General features: G+C 41.0%; 1 protein-coding gene across 1 annotated transcript; it reads right to left on the bottom strand.

The window, feature by feature from the left end:
• Window positions 1-2,808: 2,808 nt before the first annotated feature.
• On the bottom strand, window positions 2,809-22,193 carry LOC6038486 (zinc finger SWIM domain-containing protein 8). The gene is made up of 4 exons (XM_038249528.1): window positions 21,677-22,193; window positions 5,103-10,362; window positions 4,893-5,042; window positions 2,809-2,944 (listed from the first exon to the last, which is right to left on the bottom strand). Exons 2-4 carry the CDS (start codon window positions 9,653-9,655, stop codon window positions 2,884-2,886), a joined length of 4,764 nt encoding a protein of 1,587 aa, XP_038105456.1. The 5' UTR covers window positions 9,656-10,362; window positions 21,677-22,193; the 3' UTR covers window positions 2,809-2,883.
• Between the last annotated feature and the right edge of the window lie 4,811 nt (window positions 22,194-27,004).

Here is a 27,004-nt window from a genome sequence, read left to right as displayed (position 1 = left end):
CTCTCTCTATTTACTAGCTCTCTGTCACTTACGCGAATATGATTCCTACTAGGGTAAAAAGTCGACTTAAAATTATGATTTTCACTTAGGTTGCAAGCGAAAAACAATACAATCACAGATCAAACGAAAATTAACTCACACACGATCGGTTCGCCGAGCGCACTCCGTCAAGCCCAGAAACACTTATCGAAACTTTAATATTGATGCTTTTTGTTTCTTTTTTTTCGCTATTTAAGAGTTGATATTTAATGTAACTTACTTAAGAGGGGGGGTAGCGAATAGAACTAATTTGTAAGGTGATGAGACGTAAAACTCTGACGATTTGAACACAATCATTTGCGAATATAAGAGATGACAGCTAAAATGATGAACTTGCTCAATGGAAGAAAAAAACAACCTAACGTTGAGCAAATATGAGATGAGGATTAAAAAAAAAATATATGCGTTTTTAAAAAGGGATGATTTAATATGAAAAGTTAAAATAATTTCTCTACTTAATCGAAGGATTAGGGAATTTTGGATCAGTATAGATGAAAATTTACTAAAAATAAACATATTTTCAAATTTTAAAAACCATAGCGATGCATCGCAAATTAATATACAGAATACAACGCAATAGTAAATATTTCCAACATAGAAGCACTAAAATATTAAACTGTTGAAGGTTTTTTTAAGAAGATGTCAAGAAAATCGAATTTAGGCTAATTTAATGCAGTGTTAAGGCTAGTATGCAGATCGGCAGGAAAGGGTCAAGAAACAGCTTTACGAACAGCAGAACAAAGGAGAGGAGCAATTTCTTGGGGCTTTTCTTCACCCTCTCTGACTTGCTTGCGCTGCCGCTGCTGCCCATTTGAGTTTTTCTTGACCGGTTCCTTCCGATTTGCGTACCTTACATTAAACTTGTCAAAAAAATCATTATTTTCAAAAGCAAAAGTATATATTTCCGGTTCAATGAGTAACGATCACACACTCAACGCCGATCAAATCATCTGAACGGTTCTAAAACAGCAAGTGATTCGTTGCTCACTGATATGTTTACAACCATTGTGTCATGAATTTCTCGGCCCACTTGGTTTGTTGCAAAACTCACACAATAACAACTTATTCTGGCGTTTAATTTGGTCTGCAATAACACAGCAGGTCATAAGTTTGAATAGAGGAGATCAACTCGAAAAAAAAAATCACCTTCACTTCGTTTACAGATAGCTGTCTAACTGTTAAAGTCATTTACAAAATGAACACTGAATTTTCTTCTCTATCGTTTCATGCACCAAGTGCTTTGTTGACATTTTTCGACACCCACCCCCCATACAAATTTTTTGCCGGATTTTTTCCGGAGGAGATTCGAAAAAAAGATCCGGCAGCAACATAGTTACTGTTTTGGCGGTGCCGGAAGGTTGGGTTGTCACTTCTGGCAAAAAAAAATATTAGACATAAATTTCAAAACCTAACCTCAAGAACATTGGAACTTGTCGGGAGTACCATGCTAAGAAGGTTTGGTACTCCGGGACCCTCTGGGATGGGACATTGTATTTCCACGAATGCCCTGGACACTATCTGCCGTGGTTATAGCGCCACAACTCTGAACAGAATAGACAGTGTTTTTTACCAATTTACATCGACCCATTTACATTGTTTGGCATGTTTTGGTCAATGACTATAAAAGTTGACAGCTACCACTACCCCTTTTTCTGTTAAAAGGCCAATACGCACCTCCCAAGAAAAGGTGTCAATAAATGGCTTTACGAACAGCAGAACAAAGGAGAGGGAACGATTTCTTGGAGCTTTTTTTAGCCCTCTCTGGCTTGGCTTGCTTTCGCTGCCGCTGCTGCCAATTTGATTTTTTTCTTCCGCATAATGTTAGTACGCAGATCGGAAGGAAAGGGGTCAAGAAACAGCTTTACGAACAGCAGACAAGTTAAGCGAGCCTTTTTGTTTAGATGTTTTGAACTTTGTCAAAACGAAAATACACCATTTTCTCTCGATATTAAACAAACTAAATTTAGTCAAAGCTATCCAAAATCGTCCGAAAGAGGTCTAAATTACGCAACTAAGAAACTACATTTTACCACCTAAGCGAACCTTCGTCCTTACTTTCTTACTTGAGCCTTCCGCCGGGACCTTGTTGCTGTTGTTGTTGCGGTCCAACCCCATGGCCTCCTCCAAGTTGCTGCTGAACACAGTTGACGGTCATGTTGGAAAAGTCGACGACGATCGGCGCCGAAATGTTAATAATAAATGTTAATAATAAATGTTCAAGTTAATGTTTTGCTGCGGATGGTGGTGATGATGGTGGGGAATGGCCGCCGGGGTCGGATTGCTAACCGCCAGCGTAAGCATTGCCGGCGGCATGTGGTGGAACGTCGGAGGAGGATGCTGCGGTGTCGGCAATTGCGGGGGTTGTTGCTGTTGCTGCTGCAGAGCCTGAGACAGCTGGTTGTGAAGCTGCTGCTGCTGCTGCTGCTGGTGTTGATGGTGATGCGCCGCCGCCGCTTGGGAATGGTGCTGGGACAGAAGGTTCCGACCCGTTGGAACATGTCCGAGATGTTTGAGAGTTGCTCCGCTGCTGGAGGCATTTTCTGGAACCACTGCGGCAGTCGGAATGGCTCCGGAAACGGGAGGTTGCAAGTTGACCATGGCAGACTTGACAGAACCGCCTTCCTCTTCGATGACTGCCCCTCGTACGGATTGAGGGATTGACGGTAGAGAGGCGGGTCCACCGGATGTTGAAGGGGCTCCTGCTGCGGAAGCGGCGGCCACGAGGACCGGTGCAGATGCTGTCGGGTTGTTGCTGTTGTTGGCCGATGAGGCGCTCGAGACGCTGTTGTTGCCGGTAGCCGACAGAACGTTGTTCAGTTCGGAGCCGATCGATTCTAGTCTTTGTCATTTGGAGTTGAGCGCAGCGTTGATCTGTGTCCACAGTTCCTTTTTGCACGATTTTGATCTACGGTTGACAGAGTTGGGTGAAAAGATAATTTTGTGAGAATAGGTATCTCTGGTATTTGATGTTGTTTAATCATCAAATTTTTATATTGTTGATTTAATAATAAAAAAATAGTATTCTAGTAATTCAATAATTTAATGATTAAATAATTTATAAATTTTATAATTTGTTAATTTCATAATTAAATAATTTAAAAGTTTAATAATTATATAATTAAGAAATTTAATAATTAAAAAAAAATAATATACTAATAATTTAATAGTTCGATAATTTAATAATTAAACAATTTAATAATTTAATAATTTTTTTTTGCGGAGCGAGGTGGGAGAGCTAGGATCAAGTCAGTCCAAGTCCGGTTTAATAATTATTTAATAATTACATAATTGAATAATTTAATATTAAATAATTTAATCATTAAATAATTTAATCATTAAATAATTCAATAATTTTATAATTTTATAATTTTATAATTTAATGATTTAATAATTTAATAATTTAATAATTTGATAATTTAATAATTTAATTATTTAATAATTTAATATTTTAATGATTAGTAATTTAATAATTCAATAATTTAACTATTTAAAAGTTTAATAATTTAATAATTTAATAATTTAATAATTTAATAATTTAATACTTTAATAATTTAATAATTTCATAATTTAATAATTTATTAATTTAATAATTTAATAATTTAATGATTTAATAATTAAATAATTTAATTATTTAATAATTTAAGAATTTAATAATTTAATAATTCAATAACTTAATTTATTAGTTGAATAATTCAATAATTTATCAATATAATTATTTATTTAACTTTAAAAAATAAATAGTGCAATTATTAAATTTAAAAATGTAATGATTCAATTTTTATAATTTAACAATTGAATAATTTTATAATCTAATAATTTGACAATTTTATTAATAAAATATTTTTAAATTGAAGAATTTAAGATTTTTTAAAACTGGTTTTATATTTTGTAATTATAGAATCTCAGAATTGTATAATTTCAGAACGGGTCCGGTAGTGTAGTGGTTAGCGTAGTAGCCCCTCACCCCAGTAAGGCCTGGGTTCAATCCAAGACGGACACGGTGGCATTTTCCGAGACGAGATTTGCCTGATCACGCCTGCTATCGGATGTGGAAGTAAAACGTCGGTCCATTCGCGTAAAAAAGGTTTTGAGTGACTCACCACACATTACCTTCGGACGCCTAGAAATGAGCAGAAACCTGCAACAGGGACCACAAAAGACCCGGGGGTCGTTTATGTGGATTGTTTTGCTTTTTTTATAATTTTAGAATCTTCTGTGATTCCTTAATTTTTCTGGATTTTGTTTTTTTTATGTGATTTTTTTTTAATTTTAGTTATAGAATTTTTGAATATTTTCTTGACTGCGTTCCTTTCAAGCTAGCATAAAAAATAAAATTTGCGGGTTGCGCAATTGCTTTAAAAAAATTAAATCACCGCAACGAACAACAATTCCGGTCTTTTTTTTATTAGATCATATCGAGGTTTTTAAGCGAAGATGGCGTTCGAATGGTGAACGCCCGAAATGTCAAAATCACGCAGTGGTACCAACATTACGGAACAAGTGTGCCATGGCATGACAGCCATATTTTTTTTCTAATGTTGGTGCTACTGCGCGATTTTGACATTTCGGGCGTTCACCATTCGAGCGCCATCTTCGCTTAAAAACCTGGATACAAAAAATGTCAACATGCCGTGCATCCCGACTACTCCAATAGACATTTACATAAGGTGTGAAAGGAATACACACAATGTTTACATTGGTTTATAGGACCTTATAAAAAAAAGTCCAGAATGTATCCCTGTAGAACGGTTTTAAAAGGGACCTTCTTTACTGGAATGTGTTGAACTTGAAGTTGTGAACTTTAACTCCTTCACTGCGTAGCGTAATGACTTGCACAATGCAATTTAACCTACCTTTTGATAGACTGCAGCCAATCCTTAAACTGCGCGCTTCCCTCCGGCGTAATCTGGAATGCATTCCGCGCGGACAGGATCGTACTGGTAAACTCTTCATAATCCGCCACCGTAAGATGGTATAATTTCTGATGGATGCACTGAATGTACCTGCAATGGAACGAATCACTGTAGTCCGATGTAATGTAACCCACACCGTGAAACCCTTACATTTGCTGACACTTTTGCATGAGCGGGGCCAGGGCCGACCGCAGGTGCTGCGGAATAATCGCCGGATTATTCCGGGCCAGATAGTGCGCGGACTCGATGGCGACCTCGTGCAGCACGAACGGCGACACGATCGAGTTGACGGCGCACACGCAAAACTGGTGCAGATACTGCGTTCCGAGTCGTTTCGAGATGCGCAGCAGCCACTTGACGTCCTCGCCGTACGGCGGATTGCGGGCATACTTGGCCTGCGGTCGGTCATCGTGGACGCGCCGGGCTAGGGTTTCAAGGGCGAGCATTCCGGCGTTGTACGCTGCCAGGAGGTAGCGCAGCTGGGTGGGTGTGAACTGATGGGGATGGCGGGGTCGAACCGGGGGCGTTGTGGGCGGAACGGCGTAGGGAGGATAGCCGTGGCCGGGTTGGGGTCGGGGTGGTTGTTGTTGTTGGGATTGTTGTGGGGCCTGAGGCTGCATTGGGACACCTTGGGCGCCGTAGTACTGGAGGTTCTGCTGGAGTTGTTGTTGGTTTGGTTGCGGCGGTGGAACCTGGACCTGCACCGGAACTTGCGGGTACTGCGAAGGGTTGTAGCCCTGCGGGGGAACGAGCGGATGCGGTGGCATCGGCTGATAGCTGGCGTTCATCGGTTGCTGATAACTACCCGGTTGTTGCTGGGGTGGATTGTTGTGCGGGGGTGGGGGTGGATATTGGAATTGGGGTGGAGTTGATATATACATTTGCATCTGGTTGGCTTGGTAGGGAATGTTCTGGTGGTAGATGCCTTGACAGGGGAAACTGTACGGTCCGTACGGGGCTATTCCGATTGGGGCAAGCGTCGTTACGGTTTGCTGGTAGGGTTGTGGCGGTGTCGCGCTGACCACGACCGGTGGATTCGCTGGAGGTGGAGGTTGGGCTTGCTGCTGCATATCTCCGGTGTCCATCAGCGACATGATGTTGACGTTGAAGTAGTCGTGCTGTTCGTTCGGTTCCATTTCACCGCCGGGGGTGTTTCTAAGGTACAGCTCGTACCAATAGCGGGCAACCTGAAACAGCACTTCCGGATATACGCCACCACCTTTGGCAGCTTGTTCTACGGTCAGACAGGATCGTTCTAGCATACGATCGCTTTGCTCCTTGCACTGCAAGATTGCGCGTTGAATTTCGTTTGGATTGAGTGCTGCGGCGTGGGGTAAAACGGACAGCGCCAGCTCGGCGGCCGGATTGACCATGTTGCTGTCCCAACCGCGAGACGATGCCCGATCGGCCATTCCGGCAGCTTCCGGTGGCGTCAGATGACCTTCCCAGGTGTCGATGAGGAAGGAGATGGCCGGAGCGCCAATGTCCATTGCCTGGCCGATGATCCAGGACACGTGCGATGAGTACGTTCGCGACAGCCAGTTCGGACTGACGCAATTGTGCAGACCCAGAGCGTACAGGCCCAGCTGGAAGGCGCACATGTGCAGCCCACGATGCGGTCCCTGATGGTTCTGGTTGGTTGAGGCTTGCGTAAACAACGATGTGGACGAAGTTCCACCCGCTTTTGTGAGCACATTCTTGGCCAGTTCAAACATAAAGTGAGCGCTAGCTTCTGACGGTTGATTCGGAATCGACGGATAGGCTCGCTTGCCCTTGTAACGAGAGTCCTTCGAACGAGTCGTGTTGGTAGACACCGACCCGGCAACACTGCCAGGTGGTCCGCCGGACATAATGGGTTGTGTTGCGTTCGAAGGTCCCGGAGTGGGACCCGCTGGCATCTGCTGCTGGGGTTGCGCACCCAAGCTGAGTGCGCCCATTCCAATTTCAACCTCCGCACTTGTACTGCTCTGCGGTCGACTATTGGCGGCCATGAACTCATTCTGCGGCAAACCGGGATGGTGAGGCTGCTGCTGTTGCAAATCTCCAGCGCCACCGTACAGCTGCTGTTGCTGCTGCTGCTGTTGACTGTTGGTTTCGTACTCTTCCATTCGCAGCTGTGACGTTTGACTCCGCGTTGGAGGATTGTTCGAGTAGTAAGACGGAAGCAGAGGCGTTTTGATGAGCGAATGAATCTCCCGATCCAGCAACTTCTCCATCACGCGACAAATCTTCCGCGGTTCATCCTTGTAGTAAGAGAGCAATGTCAGCGCGAGATCTCCTCGCTGCCGACGTGTTCCTTCGCAGAGCAACGGATGTTCTGCTTCGGACACGTTGGCTTTCAGTCCTAGTGCGGCTACGGCCGCTTCGAATCCCAGATTCTCATCTGTTGGCAATCGGAACGATTGACTCATCACCTTCATGCGGTTTTCCCGGCCAAGTACGCTAGGCATCACCAGTGCGTCAAAGATGAAGCTGGCCAACATGATGGGCAGCAACGCCTCGCCGCGGGACTTTAGCAACCCATCTCGGAGAGCTTCCGCCCGCTCGCGGATGATGCGCAGTTCGGCGTGTCCCAGCGGAATGCGCTTCAAGAGAGCTAGCAGATCCGACTCCTGATTGGCGAGTTTTACCTCAAGTGGCTTTGTGCTTGCCGGTGGACGGGACATTTCCAGCCCATACAGACACACCCGGAACGCCAGATGATAGTGTTCGGAGTTTTCCGCCAGAACCGTACAAAGGAAGGCGCACTTTGCGAGCGTGGCCGAGGCCAGTACGCTCAGCTGGTGCGAGATCGGGTTGATGTTGTGCTTCTTGCCCTTCTTCTTCGGTGGCGGCGGCAACTCAATCATCAGATTCGGTGGATTCGCCAACATCTCCTCCGCTAACCGTACGCCAAGGATGCACGCTTCCCGACCGTGGCCGTGTGCATGAAGTCCTTCGGCGCGGGCAAACAGAATGTCCCAAGCGTCCTCCGTTGGTTTGAGGTTGGAAAACACTTGCTGCGGCGGTTGTTGCTGCTTCGGTTCTTGGCGTTGCTTTTGTTGTTGTTGTTCTTGCTCTTTTTGGGCCTGGGCTTGCTTCGAGTCGTAATAGTACATTCCGTATTCGTCAATGTTTTGCGCGCTGTCCGAACTCGAAAGGCTTTCGTCCTTCGAGGGTCGCCGCAGGTTGCGGTCCGAGTCGGGTGTTGCTTCCTTAGCTACGCTGGAGGATGCTGGAGTCTGCTGTGAGCTTTGCGGTGTTTCCGGATCTGTTTTTGGCGGAACAATCTTCGTCGCGGTTGTCGCCGTCGAAGGGGATGACGAACAGGTTGAACTCGACGTGCCGGATTGGGGCACCTCCTGGTTGTACACTTCGTACAGCTTGATGTTGCCGGATATCTCGTAGTTGTTCATGTCGTTCAATATGCTGTTTGCGTCGTTGGCAGCTGCGTTGGCAGATTTGCTTGCCGCCGCTCCCTCTTCAACGCTCGACGAAGAGCTATTTGAAGAATCGCTCACACTTTCGTCCTTTTTGCTTATCTCCGGCGTGGGCAGATCGTCCACCACATTGACGTCGTCGTCGTTTTCGCAGAACCCCTCACTGCTAACGCTTGACCGGTTTCCACCGGTTGCACCGCCTGTTGGGGCCGCTGGCAAGTGTGGTTCTAGTTTTGAGCTTGCGTTTGCCTCGTTGAAGCGATCGGGGACGCTGTCACTGCTGCTGTTGCTCGATCCGTAGCATCGGTCCCGATGTGATCGATAGTCGCGTCTCGTGTGATGAGTTTTGGCCGCAGCACTTGAACTACTCGTTGGTAGATTGGCGTTGGCACCACTGCTGGTCGTCGCGATGGCCACCGCTCCGCCACTACTGCTAGCTCCACCGACACCGGAACTTGACGAGGCCGAAGCAACCACGTTGCTGCTGTTGCCTCCGTGGTGAGCGCCACTGTGGCCGTGATGATGGTGAAAGTGGTGGTGATGTGGCAACTGCTGAAATTGCTTCACGTTGTTCTGCAGAATCGCTTGGCTCGAGTTGACCTGGCCGGGGCCAGATTCACCCTTCGACTCGTTGTTCTGCTTGAAGCACGTGAACGGACAGTGGTACATTGGATTCGTGTCCTGGGTGTGCGTTATTCCCTCGATCGGGTAGTCTTCCCAGTCCAAATAGCATGCCTCGATGGCCGGCTTGAACCCGGCAAACAGTTCCGCATCGTTGCGCAGGTTCTGCTGTTGTTTGCTGCTGTGCGAGGACGACGCCACCATGTTCTTTGCGACTCGATCCAGTATTTTCAGATGCCATGTCGTGAACTGTGCGTGAAGCATGTCCCGCTCATCGGGCGCCAGTCCCGGGTTCAACGAGGCCAATCTCCAAAGCACCACAATCTCATCACAAAGCGACGCACACGCGTGTTGTGTCGCGTTTGAGTTTGAGTGTGTGTTGCTGTGCTTTCCCCCGCCGTGTCCGTTGGAACCGACCAGCAGCGCTAGCTTGATGTTGAACCACCAAACCAGAATCTGATCACATGCCATCACTTCTTCCGTGATAATTTCCAGCAACCGGACGGCGTTGCGATCGCATCGCCGATACATCTCCCGCACGATCGACAGCAGATTCCACATTCCTTCCGGTTCGCGTCCTCGCAGCGGTCGCAGTAACGAACTCCATTCGGCCGCCGCCGGCGGAGCTGAATTCGTCAAGTAGTTGACATCGCTGAATACCATGGGCGTTGGTAAACAGAACTTGATCAAGATCTTCTTGATGTTATCGTGCAGCGTCTTGTCGTCCAAGTACCAGTTGGTTTGGTCGTTCACCGAGGCACCCGCCGTCGGATCCGGCGCACCACAAACCGTGTTGATCGTTGTCGGCTGCGAACTCAACAGCTCGTCCAACAGACGCTGCGCGATTGGGAGTATTTGTTGCGACAGTTCACTTATCAGATATTGAGCAAATTTCTGCAACTGATCCCGCTGCAGTCTCGACAGGGACTCCGAAACGGGCGCTCGAAGACTGACCTTCGTGGGACAGTGAATCCGGTGCAGACATACGGCCACCACGTGCGAGCACCAGTAAGCTGCCGGCAAGCACGTACAACTGCATGACGAAATTCTTCTACGATCAAACGTAACTGCCACATTGAACTGGTTCCTCGGCTGGGTCACCACGACCGTCGCCGACAGGTGGAACCCGATCTGCAGTGGGTCCTTTACCGCCCGACTCTTGAACAACTGGTCGCCCCGGTGGAACTCGTCCGCCGAGCTGTTGGCCAGGCACGAGTACAGCCGGATGTCTTCCTCGTTGTCCGGGAAGCTCCAGTAAGCGATACGGAGCTGCAGCTGTTCGGGAACCGGTGGGTAGACGTGCTCTACCAGCTCGAACGGAATGAACGAGGCCACGCAACGGGCGGCAAGTTCTGTGAGTGTGGTGACGTCTGGAAATTGGACAAGAAAACAAAAAAAGGTTCAGAAACAAAAGTAATGACAGTTGTCCAAAAGAATTTTTCCTTTGTTCTAGAGATCGAATCGAGGTGCTCCGATTTAGATGAAACTTACAGCGTTTGTTTGTCTATACATGAGATGAACTCATGCCAAATATGAGCCCTCTAGGACAAAGGGGAGTGGAGTAAGTTGACGCTTTGAAGTTTGACGTCCAAACAACAAAAAAAATCTTCAAATTGCTCGCATTTCCGTAAAACTTCATCAATTCCAACTCTCTTAGATGCATTCGAAAGGTCTTTTTAAGCACTTCAAAATGGTTTGACTTTTCTCATAGCTTTTGCAAATTACTATTGAAAATTGATTTTTTTAAAAGCTCAATATCTTTTTGCAACTGCCTTCAACAGGTCAAAAGTAAGGGAATTTCATGAACTAAAAGCCATACGGTATTAACTTTTTGGCCAATTTTTGGCCGCAGTTTTTCTCATAGTTTTTCGATTTTTCTATAACCAACATTTTACAACGTTAGTTTTTGCCTTGCAGGCTCCCATAGCGGCACTTTTTAGTCTCAATTTTGTCGTATTCGAAATCCTCGGAAAATTTCACGTTAGTTATAAGTGTTGGAATTGTAAATTTCATATAAAACTAAATTTACATTTATGAAAAAAGAAATAGATCTTATTTACCCTGGGATCAATACGTCAAATGCTGTATCAAGTAGACGAAAACCCGTTTCACCCCTTGTTCTTGTTAATAGTAGTTTATGCAACAAGTTGCAAAAAGAGGATTTTTTCAGCACGAGTCGTACATTTATCCAACGAGGTTCACCGAGTTGGATAAATACGAAGAGTGCTGAAAAAATCAAGTTTTGCAACGAGTTTCATGCAACATTTTTTGCAATTCCAAAAAACACACACTGAGTGAAATTTTATGTCAAATTTTCGCTTCGCTTCGCTAGGAGACGGTGATTTTAGCGGATTGCAGACTGGATTTTCGCCATGTGATGTGATGATTTTCTAAGCCCAAGTTGCCTAGGAATCGATAATTGGGAATAGAACCAATTCCACCTGAACCAGATTCTCACCACCATGACAGCCGTCCATTGCCGGCCGCTCCCATCTCCACCGCGCACTAGGGACAAGGAAAGGGATGCGGAAAACGGGAAGTGTTGATGCTCCACTTGTTTAAGGGGTCAAGGGCAAGTCACCACGGTGTCCCCAAGTAAGTTTCGCTTGGAGTTGGACGGTTTTTGGGAAGGTGAATGGTCTGAGGATCCACCCTAGGCGAGTGGTAACGACCGTTGCACTGCCGCTCGAAGCTAGTCCGTCCCATATGTAATTTCGTCAATTTTGAGGTAATAATCCAGTTTGGTTCAAAATCATGCAAACTATCAGAAAAATCAATAAAATGTAGTACTTTGTTCTAGAAATCCGGAGAAAATCCACTTTTTCGTGAAATTCTAACACGTAGCCTTATGGGCGGGACAACTTTGACACGCGTTTTTCTCGGCTTGCTGTTTTTACATATGGGACGGACACGATTAGAGCGGCAGTGCATAGGGACGTGGCGTTACATCGTGCTGCCACCTGGTTTTTTTAAGTGCATGAGTGGAAAAGTGCTGAGTCATCGTCTAAAAATAGACGGCGTCCTATCTCGCCCAGCAAAAAGAAGTCGATAAAGTAGTCGGTTTCGATGCGAAAAAGTGGAAAACGTGGTCTAAAAATAGCGACGCCATCCCCCTATTGTTGTTCGAATTCTTCGTGTGTTCTCATTTCTAATGGGAAAGCTTTCAATTCTTCTCATCTCTTATAGGATGAATTCTATCAGTCGCCCAGGCTATTTATAGCGAGGTAAAGTAGGTTCATTTCAAATGCGCCTCTTACTCAAGCTACCAATGCTTCACGGTAAAGTGGAAAGCATTTTGCTTGCCTATCCTAAAGACAGGGGATCGAACCCCGCCGTGAGCTTCACGTTTTTCATTAATTTCCAAATAAATAAATAATAAATAATTTCAATGGGTCCAGAACTTTCTCGTTGGGAGCAGATGGGTATCGAACCCAGGATCATTCGCTTATTAAGCGAGCAACGTAACCATTCAGCCACGACCGCTCCTGATTTTATGTCAAATTTTCATGTATTTTGTCAATAAATCGTTTAAATCAAAAAAATGTTGAAAAATTTTACTTTTCGAAACAAGTGCTGAAAAGTTCAACTTTTCAGCACCCATTTCAGTGAATTTTGAAAAATGTTGCTATTCGATTCTGTTATTTTTGGTACAGAAAAGTAGGCTATTTCGTCGTTCAAGAATGACAGGAAAAGTAAGTAGTTTCACGACGGAATTGCGAAAAATATTGCTGAAAAGTTCTACTTTTAAGCACTGAAATGGGTGCTGAAAAGTTGAACTTTTGTTTTTCTGAAATGTAAAAAATGTTGTATGGAACTCGTTGCAAAACTTGATTTTTTCAGCACTCATCATATTTATCCAACTCTATGAACCTCGTTGAACTCGTGCTGAAAAAAAATCCTCTTTTTGCAACTTGTAGCATAAACTACTATTAATTCATTCTAAACGGCCAAAAAAACCAAAAAAGCTCCGAAATTTTTGGTCACTTTTCATATAAAAGTAGTTTTAATCTTGTCGTGCTATCTTGTCACTCCCTGAAAATTGATGTAAGTGCGACAAAAGGCCAAAGGGATTTCAGGTCAGGATGCGTTTGACGCACGTACAAGTGAGACTACCGTAAACATTTGTAATCATAACTCGGGGCTCCAGCAACCAACTTCAACTAAACTTCGGGAATGAATGGTCACAGAATGGTCAGCCAAACAAAACGTGTTTGTTATTGTTTACATTGCGTGCCCTCGTTTTTGTTTAGGTATTCAAGGTCAAACATTAAAACGCGTTTTTCTCGGAACGTCAAAATGGCGGGTGCGACAAGATAGCACGACGACGTCGATCTGTGCACTTCTCGGATTAGTTATCAAAAGGACGTAAGAGCCATTGGTAAGCAAAGCCATTTTTGAATCGATTTTCCACCTACTTACGAAAAACCAATATAAAAAGCTTCAGATTGTTAATCTACACGTCCTTTAAGTCCCCTAAATTCAAAACAACAGAAATATTGTAACAATTTGGAGAAACCCGAAAATTAGTGCCAGAGGTCACGGTGGCTCTAACAGCTTTTTGAAAACTCTTCTTTTTTTTCTTCATTCGCGAAACCCGAACACGAAACCAGCCTGCCGATCGAAGCAAGCCTAAACGACGAAATGGCCTACTTTTCTGTACCAAAAACAACAGATTTTTTCAACCAAAAATAGCAACACTTTTCAAAATAAATGCTGAAAAGTTCTACTTTTCAGCAATGAAATGAGTGCTTTTCAGCATTTGTTTTGAAAATTAATACTTTTCAACAGTGTTTTGATTTGAACAATTTATTGACAAAATACATGAACATTAGACTTATAATTTCACTCAAAGGGTGTTTTTAGAAATTGCAAAAAACGTTGTATGGAACTCGCAATCCGCAATTTTCAGTGTAAAAACGGGCCTTGATTGATCTTATGCACCAGGTTCCCGACGAACACGCACTGCCCTTACACCTACACGTTGTATGGAACTCGTTGCAAAACATGATTTTTCCATTACTCGACGTATTTATCCAACCTTTTTTTGCACCTTGTTGCATAAAATACTATTTCGTTAAACAATTTATTTATTTGAAAACTAATGATTGTAAAACAACTGTGGTGATGAATAAGGGGTTTAAGGGGCACGTTTCCTTTACCTTTAACATGGGCTGTTACTTTATAACATTGTTATGTTTAGTTTGACGTATACTTTTCGAAAAACCCATGAAATCTAGTTTACTGTTCGGAAATTCATTTAAAAAATGTTACTTAATCCACCCTAAGGTGATTGAAGCCACATTGATATACAGTCGACTCTCTGGCTGTCGATCTTCTCGATATCAATATTTCTCCCGCTGTTAATAAATTGTCCAGTCCCTTTAAGAAGATTGTTTTGATTTTTCGTTCTATAATTTGATAGCTCCCTCTCTCGACGGTCACTTCAATATCGACAACGAGAGAGTCCACTGTAGTTATATTTTTCCTTTGATAGGGTTGTTAGATCACACGCAGAAAAAAGTTTTGTAGAATCAGCCTGTACCAGGTTTGAATCAACAAAATTTTTGTTGAATATAATCAACGCCGATTTTGCGTTGAAACAAACCTTGATTTTCTCGATTCCACAAAAGTCTTTTGTTGTTTAGAAAAAGCTGCTTTGACGTTTAGCGTTGATTCAACAAAAAATATGATTTTCAAATCAACAAAACGTTTTGTTGATTCAAATATGCCTTATTTTTCTGCGTGATCTTCTCGTCAATCTTTTAGGGTATTGGAGAGGTCTTCCGGTTACCCAACAGCGAAGGGCCGGACAATAAATCCGGACAACATTTTCATCAAAATATCAAAGATAAGTTTAAAATTAACACATAAGTGATCATAACTTTTGATAGGGCTGTCAGATCTCCAATCTTTTGGGCGCGTTGGAAAGGTATTTTGTTTGCCTGATAAAAATATCTGATATTCGGCCTTAAAAAAGTGTATGTATGTATGTATGTATGTATGTATGTTTGTAAGTCAATGTTTTGAACTCGTTGGAAAGGTCTTTTCAATACTTTTCTAAAAAAATATAACAAGACGGAATTTCTTACAAAAACCACACTTGATACAATCTTCTGAAATGTAGTCTGAATCGTCCACCCACCTAAACACATCCACACAGACATTTTCCCAGAACATGATTCTTAGTCGATAGATACGTATAGGCGTTATATTATACGTGAAGGTGGGTCTCGGTGGTTAAATTAGTTTTTGTAAATATTGCTCGGTTTGTTCTAGAGGTCGTATCGAGGTGCTCCGATTTGGATGAAACTTTCAGCGTTTGTTTGTCTATACATGAGATGAACTCAGGCCAAATATGAGCCCTTTACGACAAAGGGAAGCACTATAAGCCTACAGTATTAACTTTTTGGCCAATCGCAGTTTTCTCATAGTTTTTCGATTTTTCTATAACAAACATTTCACAACGTTAGTTTTTGCCCTGTAGGCTTCCATATCGGCACTTTTTGATCTCAATTTTGTCATCTTCTGTATCCTCGGAAAATTTTACATTAGTTTGAAATATTGGAGATGTAAATTTGATTGAAAAAAATCCATTTAGAATGAATTAAAATATTTTTTAACAATTTGTTGGATTAGGAATAAAACAGGTTTTCGCCTACTTGATACAGCATTTGACTTATTGATCCCAGGTTAAATAAGATCTTTTTCTTTTTTCAAAAATGTTTTATTAAATTAATTTTTCAATGAAATTTACAACCCAGTACTCCTTACTAACGTGAAATTTTCCGAGGATTCCGAAGATGACAAAATTGAGACCAAAAAGCGCCGATATGGAAGCCTACAGGGCAAAAACTAACGCTGTAAAATGTTTGTCTAGAAAAATCGAACAACTATGAGGAAACTGCGATTGGCCAAAAAGTACCGTAGGCTTATACTGCCGTTCTACGCATTATTGTCCCATGTCAGTTTTGGACGATTTTGACTTTATGACATTTTTAAGTTTAGTTTGATGTGAACTTTAAGAAAAACACATAAAATCTAGTACTTTGTTCGCAAACTCATTAAAAACAACACCAATTCTGTTTGTCCCATCGTAAAACTTCTACGCATAATTGTCCCACAAAGTATTTTCTTACACGGAATCATCAGTTTTACTTAGCATTATGTTTTGTTTACCAGTTGTTTAGCAAGATAATCACAAATAAGGGAGATAAACTGCTAACTGGGGCGAACAGGAACCCACGGGACAATTATGCATAGAAACACAGAAATCGATCGAATAATTTCAATCGCGTTTTTCTCAGTTGCACTTTTTTGAACATGGGACAATTATGCGTAGAACGGCAGTATAGTCCATGAAATTTCCTAGCTTTTGACCTATGGGAGTGCGGGTGTTGCACTATGGGGTTTCAGGCGGCCATAAATCGAAAAACCGACATACTCTAATTATTTTTTTGGTATTTTTTTTCGAAAATAAACATTTTAACTAAGAAAAATCCGGAGTTTGAAAGTTGTAGGTTCAAAATTCACTGAATTGCAGACCTTCAAAGGCGAAAATGGTAAGAAAAAAAACATGTTTTTTGACAAAAAAAAAAGATTATTTTTCATAGTTGTACTGTGTAGCTGTTTATGTATTTTTTCCTGCATCATTATATATATTCAGAAAGGTAATTGATTCAACTTTTCAATAATATTTTACAAAACACACTTTTACGGGCTAAAAAAAATAATAAAAATAAAAAAAGATGGATTTTTATTCAAAATTTAGTTTTTTTCAACTTTGTTAATGGAGTACTTTTTTTGTGTGCATTTGTGCGATCTGAAAATTTTGCAGCTTAAAATTTGAACCATGTTCTAATTTGTCTCCAAATTTCAAAGTGCACTAATGTGCACTTTTTAAGTTATGCCATTTTGAACATTTTGATTCATGCAAGAAAATTTATGATTTCGCGTATACGCTTGGTTAAAATCACATTATTTACCTGAGGAGGCAGAAATGACGTACCTGCTCTGCATGTTTTGAAATTGATTTGATATTCATGACTTTGTTGGTAATTAGGTACGTTTAATAAAATTAGAAATTCCTATTCTAAGTATTTTACAGAAACGATTCGTCGAATATTCGTATCAGTTCGTTGTTGTGTTCGTTTGAAAGTATGGATAATAATACCGTAGTGTCCCTGTACGATATAACGAAGCACTATTCTGAAAACGTGAGAACTGCATTCGAGTATATTTGTAAGAATTACAACATTGCAGAACCATCACATGAGCAACTCAGGGAAAAACCACAGAGGAAAAACTACGCACGTTATTCTGTAGCTTCAAAACGAGGTATACAAAAGCCCATAGAAGAAGTTCATATTTTAAGTAATCTAACGACAATCGGTTACATAGTGATTTTGATTTAGAAGAATTTATTGTGGAAAACGTGAATTTTGCAAGTGGATCAACCAAAAACGTGGGCGAGAATCCATACAATGTTTCATAAAATAAACCGTCTAAAATTCTAAAACACCGCAAAAATCAAATTTTAATTGGAGGGGGAGGGGGGGGGATGTCTTCAAAGAGAGGTGGATTTTAACTCAAGAAAAAGGGGAGGGAGATTGAACGTAAATCAGAAACTTTAACATAGCATAAACTGCCATTCCGTGCATCAAATAGACAGAGCAAGAATATTAAAATTCACCACTTTAATGCATGTGGCCTCAAATATATGAAAAAATCGAAAATTAAACTTTTTTTTTGGAAAAATATCAAATTTCATTTGTTTTCATTATACTAAGTACAAACAACACAAAAAAGTCACAAAAAAGCAAAAAAATATTTTTGGCCGCTCGCTTATATGGAAATACCCCATAGTGTGTTGGAGGCTGTTGCAAAAAGATATTAAGTTTCGTTTTCGTTTTCGTTTTACGGAGCAAGGTGGGGGACGCGGCCTCAAGTCAATCCAAGTCCGGTTTCTTGTGGAAAAAAGGGTAGTGGCCGAACTAGTATTGCATACCAAATGAACACCACCGGAAGATATAGGGGATCGGGAGGGGGAAGGTGAAAGAAAATTAGTGGAGGTGTGAGTAGTAAGAACTTGGATGACATGAGCAGTTACGTTAATCTAACTTCTAACTAAAACTGAATAAAGAACTATGAAATTATGATTTAATCTAAAATTAATTTGAGATTTATACAAAGGGAACCTATGATGTATTTCAAATTTAAAGGAAATCAAATAAATTTACTGGAAAATGAAAGATGAAAACTAATGGCATTTTTTCTGGGCTTCGTCCTGTCGCGTCCGTCAGTAGTCTTGTCGTACATTGCAACTAACTTTAATTTAACTGATCAATTATGTCCATCATTTCAGAAAAATAACTAACATGAATCAACAACCTCAACTAAACTGTCTGAAAGTAACTTGAATCTCAAATCCCCGAAATTTTAATTACAAAGCCAAACATTCCTTTACCTATTTGTTAAACCTGTCTTGCTGCTTCCAAAAACAATAAACATTAATGAAACGTTCATATTTTACAAGTTGAACACTCTTTGTTAATACGACTATTTCGTGCCTTCTATTTCATTAGGGCACACAAGCTTTGCAAACAAGAGTGTATCCCTATCATACCTTATGTAAACTATCATTTGAGTGAAAGAGACACAATCCTGTTCACACCTGTGTGTCCTTTTGAAATGTTAGGCTCTGTTTGATCGTCAAAACTCCAGTAGATCCTCGATTCGCAACAATGGTCGATACAACCATAATCCGAAAACCGTTAGTTCAACAGATCAACGAATTTTGTCCGATATCATTACATTATTGATTGATCGAGACTCTATGGACAATTTGACATAAAAGAATGCCTAGTATTCTACATCAATCAAAGTTTATTGACAGCATTACTCTAACTTAATAATTGCAACTAAATTTAACATCAAAAAGATTTGGAAAGGATACAGATCTATTTTAAATGCTAATGCTAAGCAACAAATCAATTGTACTATCCTGAAGTCCCGACCTAAATCCCACATTGTGATAGTGAAAAAGTCACAGAAGCAGCGGTGTCTTGTGCAATTGTGATATTTTCACTATCGGAGAACTACCTAGTTCACGAAGACAGCTTATCGGTCAACGCTTAAGCCCTGGGGCTGTGGCAAAGCGAGTTCTCGTAGCATGAAGTGGTGTCCATAGTGCTTATAAAAAAGAATTTATACCCAAATTTTAACTAATGCACTAGGATCAAATCATGCCCCTTGACTTGACAAGGCCCAGGGAAAAAAAGATATTAAGTTTAAAAAAAAATCTATTTTCAACAGTAAATTGCAAATGCAATGAGAAAAAGTCAAACCGATCCTGGATATCTATGGCACATTTTGAAGTGCTATAAAAGTCCTTTCAAATGCATCTAAGAGAGTTGGAAATGATGAAGTTTTACGGGATTTTTTATGTTTTTGAAACTCCAAACTTCAATACGCGTTTTACCCCCACTACCCTTTGTCGTAGAGGTCTCATATTTGGCATGAGTTCATCTCATGTATAGACAAACAAACGCTGAAAGTTTCATCCGAATCAGAGCACCTCAATACGACCTGTTACACAGTGAAAAACTCTCTGTTAAGAAGTTAATTTTTCGAGTGAGCAAAAACATCAAGTCTGCACGTTCCATCTGCAGTATGTAAATAAAGTATTTACACCCCTTGGGCACTATGCACCATTTGTGATGAAACATGTAAACAATTTAAAGATTGATAGAAACCTAGTACTACGTTTTAGCATAGCATAGCATTGGTGTCTACCCGTAGCTGCTACTTCGTTATTGACCAGGACCCCCAAAAATTGCTCCGTGGACCACAGATGAAAAGTAGGAACCAATCATCACCCCTTCGCAATTTTCAAAGGTCCCTATCATGCTGATCAATACCGACGCCGGCCACGACCAGTGGTAAGACACGGGGAAGTGGATGGGAATGTTAGTCCGATACTTGAGTGATGGGACCGCCAAATCGACTGCGTCTCCGACAAAGTATCACATGAGTTTTGAGGGGTTAGTAAGATGGGTATGAGGTCAGGATTCACTGTGGTAGGTGATGCGACCATAAGCAATTTGTTTATCGGTTGAAATTTTTAAAAATCTTAGGCAGCCGGCTGCGGAAAGATACATTGTTAATTATTTAGAAAGTTTTTAAACGAACGCGTGCCTTCCGAGCATTGGTGCTGTGGGAAGGACTTTTGATTTGCGAAAACATATTAAATTTTAAATAAAAATATACAAATGTAAAAATAAAAATATATAAGAAAATATGCGGATTGATAAAATAAACAAGTCAAAGGATTGAGAATAATACACAAATGTGATCGGACAATAATCAATAAAATCGCGTGACAAACTCGACGGCAAACGTGGCAAAACATACTCTGGACGAAAACGAAACCGAACAACTTTTCGGCCCGAAAAATCATTCGCGACTCGGGACAACAAAGACGAAAAAGGCAACGAAAATCCTGCGAGACGACCGTGACGCGCACACAATCGTGATGATCTAATTAATCACAAGAGAAACATTTTTAATTATCGACCGATTTTTAATTATTTCGCGGCAAAAGAATAGTATTAAGCCATTGAGAAGAATAAGAAAATATTTAAAAGCAATGTAAAGTCGAATCAACCACGCACGGAAAAGAGATAAAACCTATGATTACAATAAGGCTGACGCGCTCAAATCGAAGCCGGATAAAATAAACAACTTTTCGATCAGATCTATTCACATGGAACCTGATAGAAACCTAGTACTACGTTTTGTTCAGAAACTCATGCCGAACATTTTGCTACAAAAAGCTCATGAAAAGATGATTTATATCAAAAGTTTTATAACAAATACTATTACAGAAATAAAAAATGTGCAAAAAATTGTACACCTTTCGAAAAATTAACATAAATCCAGTCTCCCAACTTCAAAGAGACATCCTTGATTGATTATAAAAATAGTTTGGATTGAATACAAAGTTTACTAATTACTTAGTACAAAAGTTTATATAACTCTGGAAATTCTATATAAAACTTATCTAAACTAAATTTTGCAAACTTTTAATTTAACTAAATGTTATCATAGAATTGCTAAATAAACATTCTGGAGTGGGTGGGTGTGTGGGTCTCGTGGAGCAGGGGTAGCGGCTTCGGCTGCCGATCCCGATGATGCTATGAGACGCGGGTTCGATTCCCGCCTTATCCACTGAGCTTCTATCGGATGGTGAAGTAAAACGTCGGTCCCGGTTTCTCCTGTCTCGTCAGAGGCGCTGGAGCAGAAATCCCACGTTAGAGGAAGGCCATGCCCCGGGGGGCGTAGTGCCAATAGTTTCGTTTTTTTCGCCGTTTTGTGGGTCTTTGTATGGATAGAATATATTTTTCGTTGGAATTTCGTACCAACCCGGAATTACGTCGTCGGAATATCCGCCGGCATCCGAACCGGTCCACAATTCACAAGTCAACTTATGTGGCATCGGAAAGGGCATACAATTTCGGATGTTTTGATACCCATACATCTAGGTTTGCTATAAAACCCACGTTTTTAAATAGGTACTTGGCCACGTTTTTTTTTTTTTTTTTGCCAAGACGAAAGTACATACAAGAGATTCAGGATGTATGGGAAATGCAAGTACATAACTCTATAACGAACCCATTAAGATCCTACCTGATTCATTGCCCCGCCGATTGCCGCTGATACCAAACACGATGGACGTCCCCACCGGCTTCTTCCAGCCCCGCCAGTTGTTGCAAACGCTTTCCGGCTCGGAACTCCAGCTGCACAACGAGTCCTCCTCGAACCGGTCCGAGTCCTCGAAGCTGAACCGATCGCACTCTTCGTTGTTGGCTGCGTTCGCGTTGGCATTCTGCTGCTGTGGCGGGTTGTTGTTGTTGTTGTTATTTCCAGCATTGTTGTTGTTGCTGTTACTGTTGTTGTTGGTTCCGCTGCCGCTAGGACCATTCCACTCCTGGATGGCCCCAGCAGCAGCCCCATCCGGTTGCGGCCCATTTTGGTTACTGGCCGCTCCTCCCCCACCACCACCACCGCCTGCTTCCTGCTGCTGTTGCTGGCTATTGTTTCGCTGTGGCTGGTCGTGGTTCTGATGTTGTTGTTGCGATTGCTCCCGCTGTGGTGGCCGCTCCGGGCCACCCCCAGCAGTGTTCGAGTTGTTTGCCAGCTTCGTCTAAGCTGATCGATAACCTTTTTTTCCCCCTTCTCGACTGCAGCTCAGCTCACACAGACTCACAGCTGAAGAACCAACCAAACCCCCACACAAACACACACAATCGATTTCACCTTCACAAGAAGAACCTTTAAATCTTCGCTTTGCAGACACAGAGTCACAGAGAGACACGACAAACAGTTCGTATTCTTTTTCACCTTGTTTTCCCCCTCTCTTCACACGCAAAAGTAACAACTCCAAGACTTTGAGCTGGATAGAGAGAAGAGCAACTGAGGGGGCTGACCTGTCTGCAGTTTAGTCAATTTTCACACAACACTTTATGTTCCGGACGACGACGACGACGACGACGAGAAAGGTGTTCGGTCTTCAGTGTTGTCTCCAGAGATCCAGAACCATCGCACTTTGCATCACTGCTGCTGGCCTTTCACGGGTTCAGGACGACGACGAAGGACAGCAAACAGCTGAAGAACACCTACGCGTACAATCTTTCACAGAACTTTGGGGTGAGAAAAAAGAACGAATGAACGAACGAAAACCATTAACTTCCTTCTTCTCCGCTGTCTGCTGTTGGTTTGGGTTCTCCTCGTATACATTGCAAAAGACCAGTGCTACCAGAAGGGTGGAAAAAGAGAGGTACTTTGTTTCATTCATGAAAGTTGTTCAAAAACTCTGAACGAGCTGTTTACTTCGCAATTCGCAATTCGCAATTCGCAATTCGCAATTCGCAATTTTCAGTGTAAGAACGGGCCTTGACCGATCTTATGCACTAGGTTCCCGACGAACACGCACTGCCCTTACACCTACATCTCACCCTTGCTCTGAGTCAGTACGAGCAGCACGCTAGAACACGCATTGAGTGTTCGTGCCAGGCATGCACACCTTCTTTTCCGGTTACGCATTTTAACTCGGCCGGGGGTGGTACATTACGTAGGGTTTGATGTAAGTATAAGCGCCTAACCATTTAAAGTGTGCCTAACAACTTTCATTAAAGCAAAAACTGTTTTATTTTTAGTTTTAATTCAAAAACTGGTTGTTATTTTACTGTGAATTGTTTTCTCCTGAAATCTTTCCTAGTGTTGAGTCGTGTTTATATGTTGCTTTTTCTTTTGTCGCGGTGTTTTGTTACAATTTTTGGTCCTAAGCATTTTATAAAAGTTTTTCAAAAGTACAATAGTAATATTTGTGTTAATTCTTTGATCATTCCAAAAATTGAGTAAGGGCTCGTTGAAGAAAAGGGTGAAGATTGAAAACAATGGACAGTGAAAGAAATATACTATGTAAAGAATCAATAGTAAAAGAAAGATAGTAATTTATTAAGTAGATAATGAAATTAACAATAGTTAATAACAAGAGGTAACAATGTGGTTAAGGTGTTAAGTGCAATTTATAGGGCAGATGAAAAATTATTCAAATAGATAAATAAAGATAAACAAAATTGACATCGCTGCCAAATTAAGGAAAAACAGACAGTTTGTTACAGCAGCATCAATTGTTAAAATAGAGTGGAAAAGCGTTGAGAAATAAGAGAATCAAATGAGTAAAATCGAAATCAAATGGAGTAAACAGAAGTTAACAGAAGCCGCGTTAGAAAATCAGTGAAACAAAATAAACAGAAGATAGGTGGTAGATGAAAGGAATGAAGAGAAACCCCGTTGTGCGATGTTTCAGGTACATCCACAGCAGTTGACTCAACATACTGCGAATCAAAACAATACCGTCTACAATCACAAATTACATCCCTTTCCCACATTGTCGCGCCCTTTCTTTTAGCCGTCTCGACTTTGACCCGCGGTGGTCAAAGGTTTACGATCCGTTTCCACAGGCCACCAGCTAGGTCATCATGAAAACCAAGCCAACGTGGAGGTAAGAAAATAGGACACTTGCAAGGAACCAGAGCTATACTGTCTTGATCAAGAAATGATCTAACAGGACTACGGACGTAGTCAGTGACGCTCCTTCCAGGATGTTCCTCGCCTGAGCGTCAACTGAAGAGGTATCATCAGAATCATTCGCACTTGGCCTGCCTGAACGAGCTGTTTACTTGTAAGAAAATCGTAATATGTTGCTATTAAGTATTATTGTAACATGCTCAATTAAATAATTCAAACCAAACTCAATTCAACTGTAGGTGATTGAGGCCTTGTTGTTGTTTTTTTTAACTCACTGTTGGGTTTTCAGAAACATTATTGGAAAGGTAACAAAAAACTATATGATCAAAGGTGGATTCCCTCAAAGTATAAAATATCTCACATTGGTATCCCGGATATCTCATAACTATTGTAAATCATTAAACTCAAGAGGCAGTATTTGTAGATTTGGCTCGATTTGTTCTGGAGGTCGTATCGAGTTGTTCCGATTCGGATGAAACCATCAGCGTTTGTTTGCCTGTACATGAGATGAACTCATTCCAAATATGAGCCCTTTACAGAAAAGCGAAGTGGGGGTAAAACGCGCATTAAGTTTGGAATCTAAAAAACGTGATTTTTTTTTAAATTGATCGTATTTTTTTAAAACTTAATCATTTCAAATTCTTTGAAATGCATTCGAAAGGTCTTTCGAAACACTTCAAAATGTGCCATAAACATTCGGGATTGGTTTGACTTTTTCTCACAGCTTTTGCAAATTACTGTTAAAAATTGATATTTTAAAAACCCCAATATCTTTTTGCTACAGCCTCCAACACCCATACTCGCTAAGGTTATGGTTGCTAAGGTGTACAGGGAAACAAATGCCGATTTTTTTTATTAACTTTTTTTTCACAAAAACGAAATTCTCCAATAAGCATTTTTTTTAATTTTAGATTTTTTGCCTTTCTTACTAAAGAAAGGTATAGGTTTTACTTTATGGCTGGACGTCATTTTCATCTTCGTAAATAAGACGATACAGTATGAATATTAATAGGAAAAATCGCCAATATATCACACTGCATTAATTTTCGACGTTCTATCGATTCATCTTGACAGAACCCGTCTATCTCCAACCCTCGAATTTTGAGAAAATAAATTCCGTGGAGGTCGAGTGATGTTCGTATGTGGTAAAATTTTGCCAAATTTTGTGTCGCGTCGTTCTCAGCTTCCCTGAATCCGATTTTGATTCTTCTGAATGCAGATGAAAGCTAATGTGCTAAACCTGGGCGAGTTTCCGCTCTTTCGAAATATCCATCTGTTTTCGGATGTGGCCAGACTTTTCAACAAAATATACAGTTTTCAAATGAAAATATGGTCAAAAATTTTCATTTTCATATCTTTTATGTATCTCAAAAACAACCTCCCAAGTTTTCATCCAGATTCATAATATGGTTCAGGAGTTAGAGCCGTTTGATTAACCTACCATAAGAAAACAAATCCCTAAAAAAGGTAAAAGCACGGACGAACGGACATGACACCAGGAACAAATTTTCTTCAAATTTCTGAAGCAAACTATCACTTGCGCCATCTATACTCAAGTTGTCGAAGTAGCATTGCGCGATTACACATGATTTCTCAAAATGTCTTATGCAATAAATAATTAAAACATTTAGCATAAGTATTGTACTAGAAACTGTTGTTTGGCATTAAGTTTGTCTTTATGAATCAAAATAATTTATCATGGTTACTAAAATTGCCGAAAAATTGATAGAAAAGATATTTTTGATATAAAATCATACGACCATTTCAAAAAGTGTCCATGAGTTTGCATCATCCGCTGGCTTTGTTTACGTTTAAGACCACGTGGCGCGAAGATTTTGACATAAGCGATCTCGCTTGCGCAGGTTTTCGCCAAGAAGAAGTAAAAGAAAACCTGCTTCACTTTTCGAAACCCCGTGTCATGTCCGTTCGTCCGTGGTAAAAGCCCACCTGGTGACCTTAGCCAACATTTTTCGTGTCTAATTTTATCCGAAATTTCTTCCTACATTCATAGTACAGACCATGAGTGAGCATCTGAAACAAATTTGACATCGATCGGCAATCCCGAACAATTTTTAGAACGATTTACTTTTTGCCTTTCTTACTAAAGAAAGGTATAGGTTTTACTTTATGGCTGCACGTCATTTTCATCTTCGTAAATAACTGCATTGATTTTCGACGCTTCGTCGCCAAGTCGTCAAGTTGAGCTTCGAATACTGGCGCGAGAATGCTGGCGCATATATGTTTTGGCTCGACTTATACTCGTTTTTAGTAGCTTGTCTACCGATGTTTTCCTTCAACATGTAAGATATCGTAGCTATTCGGTTTCTTTTGCTCAGTCCGTTTTTGCATAACTGTCCAATGTTCATGCTAAAACTTTTGTGACATTGGACATTCATCCGGGTACAAACAATTTGTTTCCCGTGTGCTTCTAAAATCGCCTTTAAGTAGGCTTCATTATAAAAATAGAAAACAAAAACCGCGGTGTACGTCGTCGCTGGCGCATAAACGCTTTGTCATAAACGCTTGTTTGATTAAGAATTTGTACGATTAAAAATATTCTTTTGGTGAAAATTGCGTTTTCAATTTCTTTTAGAAAACACATCATTAAAATAATACCTTGCTTTCATCATAAGATTTTTTGTATCAAGACGATGTTATGAATTGAAAAAAGTTATATTCTTTAGTAAGAAAGGCTCTATCTCACCCCTGGTGGGATTAAATCGGGTTTTTATATGATTTTTTAATGTAATTTGTGGAAAAATCTAAATTTCACCCATAAGATTTTTTTTCTACCAACTTTTTTAAAGTAAAATTAAATTTACAATCGAAAAAAATTGGCCGATTTCGACCATTTCTACTTTTTGTATTTTTTATTAAGCTCAAACTTTGTGTGGGCCTTCCCTATGACCAAAGAAGCTATTT

The sequence above is a fragment of the Culex quinquefasciatus genome, chromosome 1, assembly GCF_015732765.1.
Source record: "Culex quinquefasciatus strain JHB chromosome 1, VPISU_Cqui_1.0_pri_paternal, whole genome shotgun sequence".
Classification (NCBI taxonomy): Eukaryota; Metazoa; Arthropoda; class Insecta; order Diptera; family Culicidae; genus Culex; species Culex quinquefasciatus.
The sequence above is the reverse complement of the archived record's forward strand: the minus strand, read 5'-3'. Positions and strand labels throughout refer to the sequence as shown.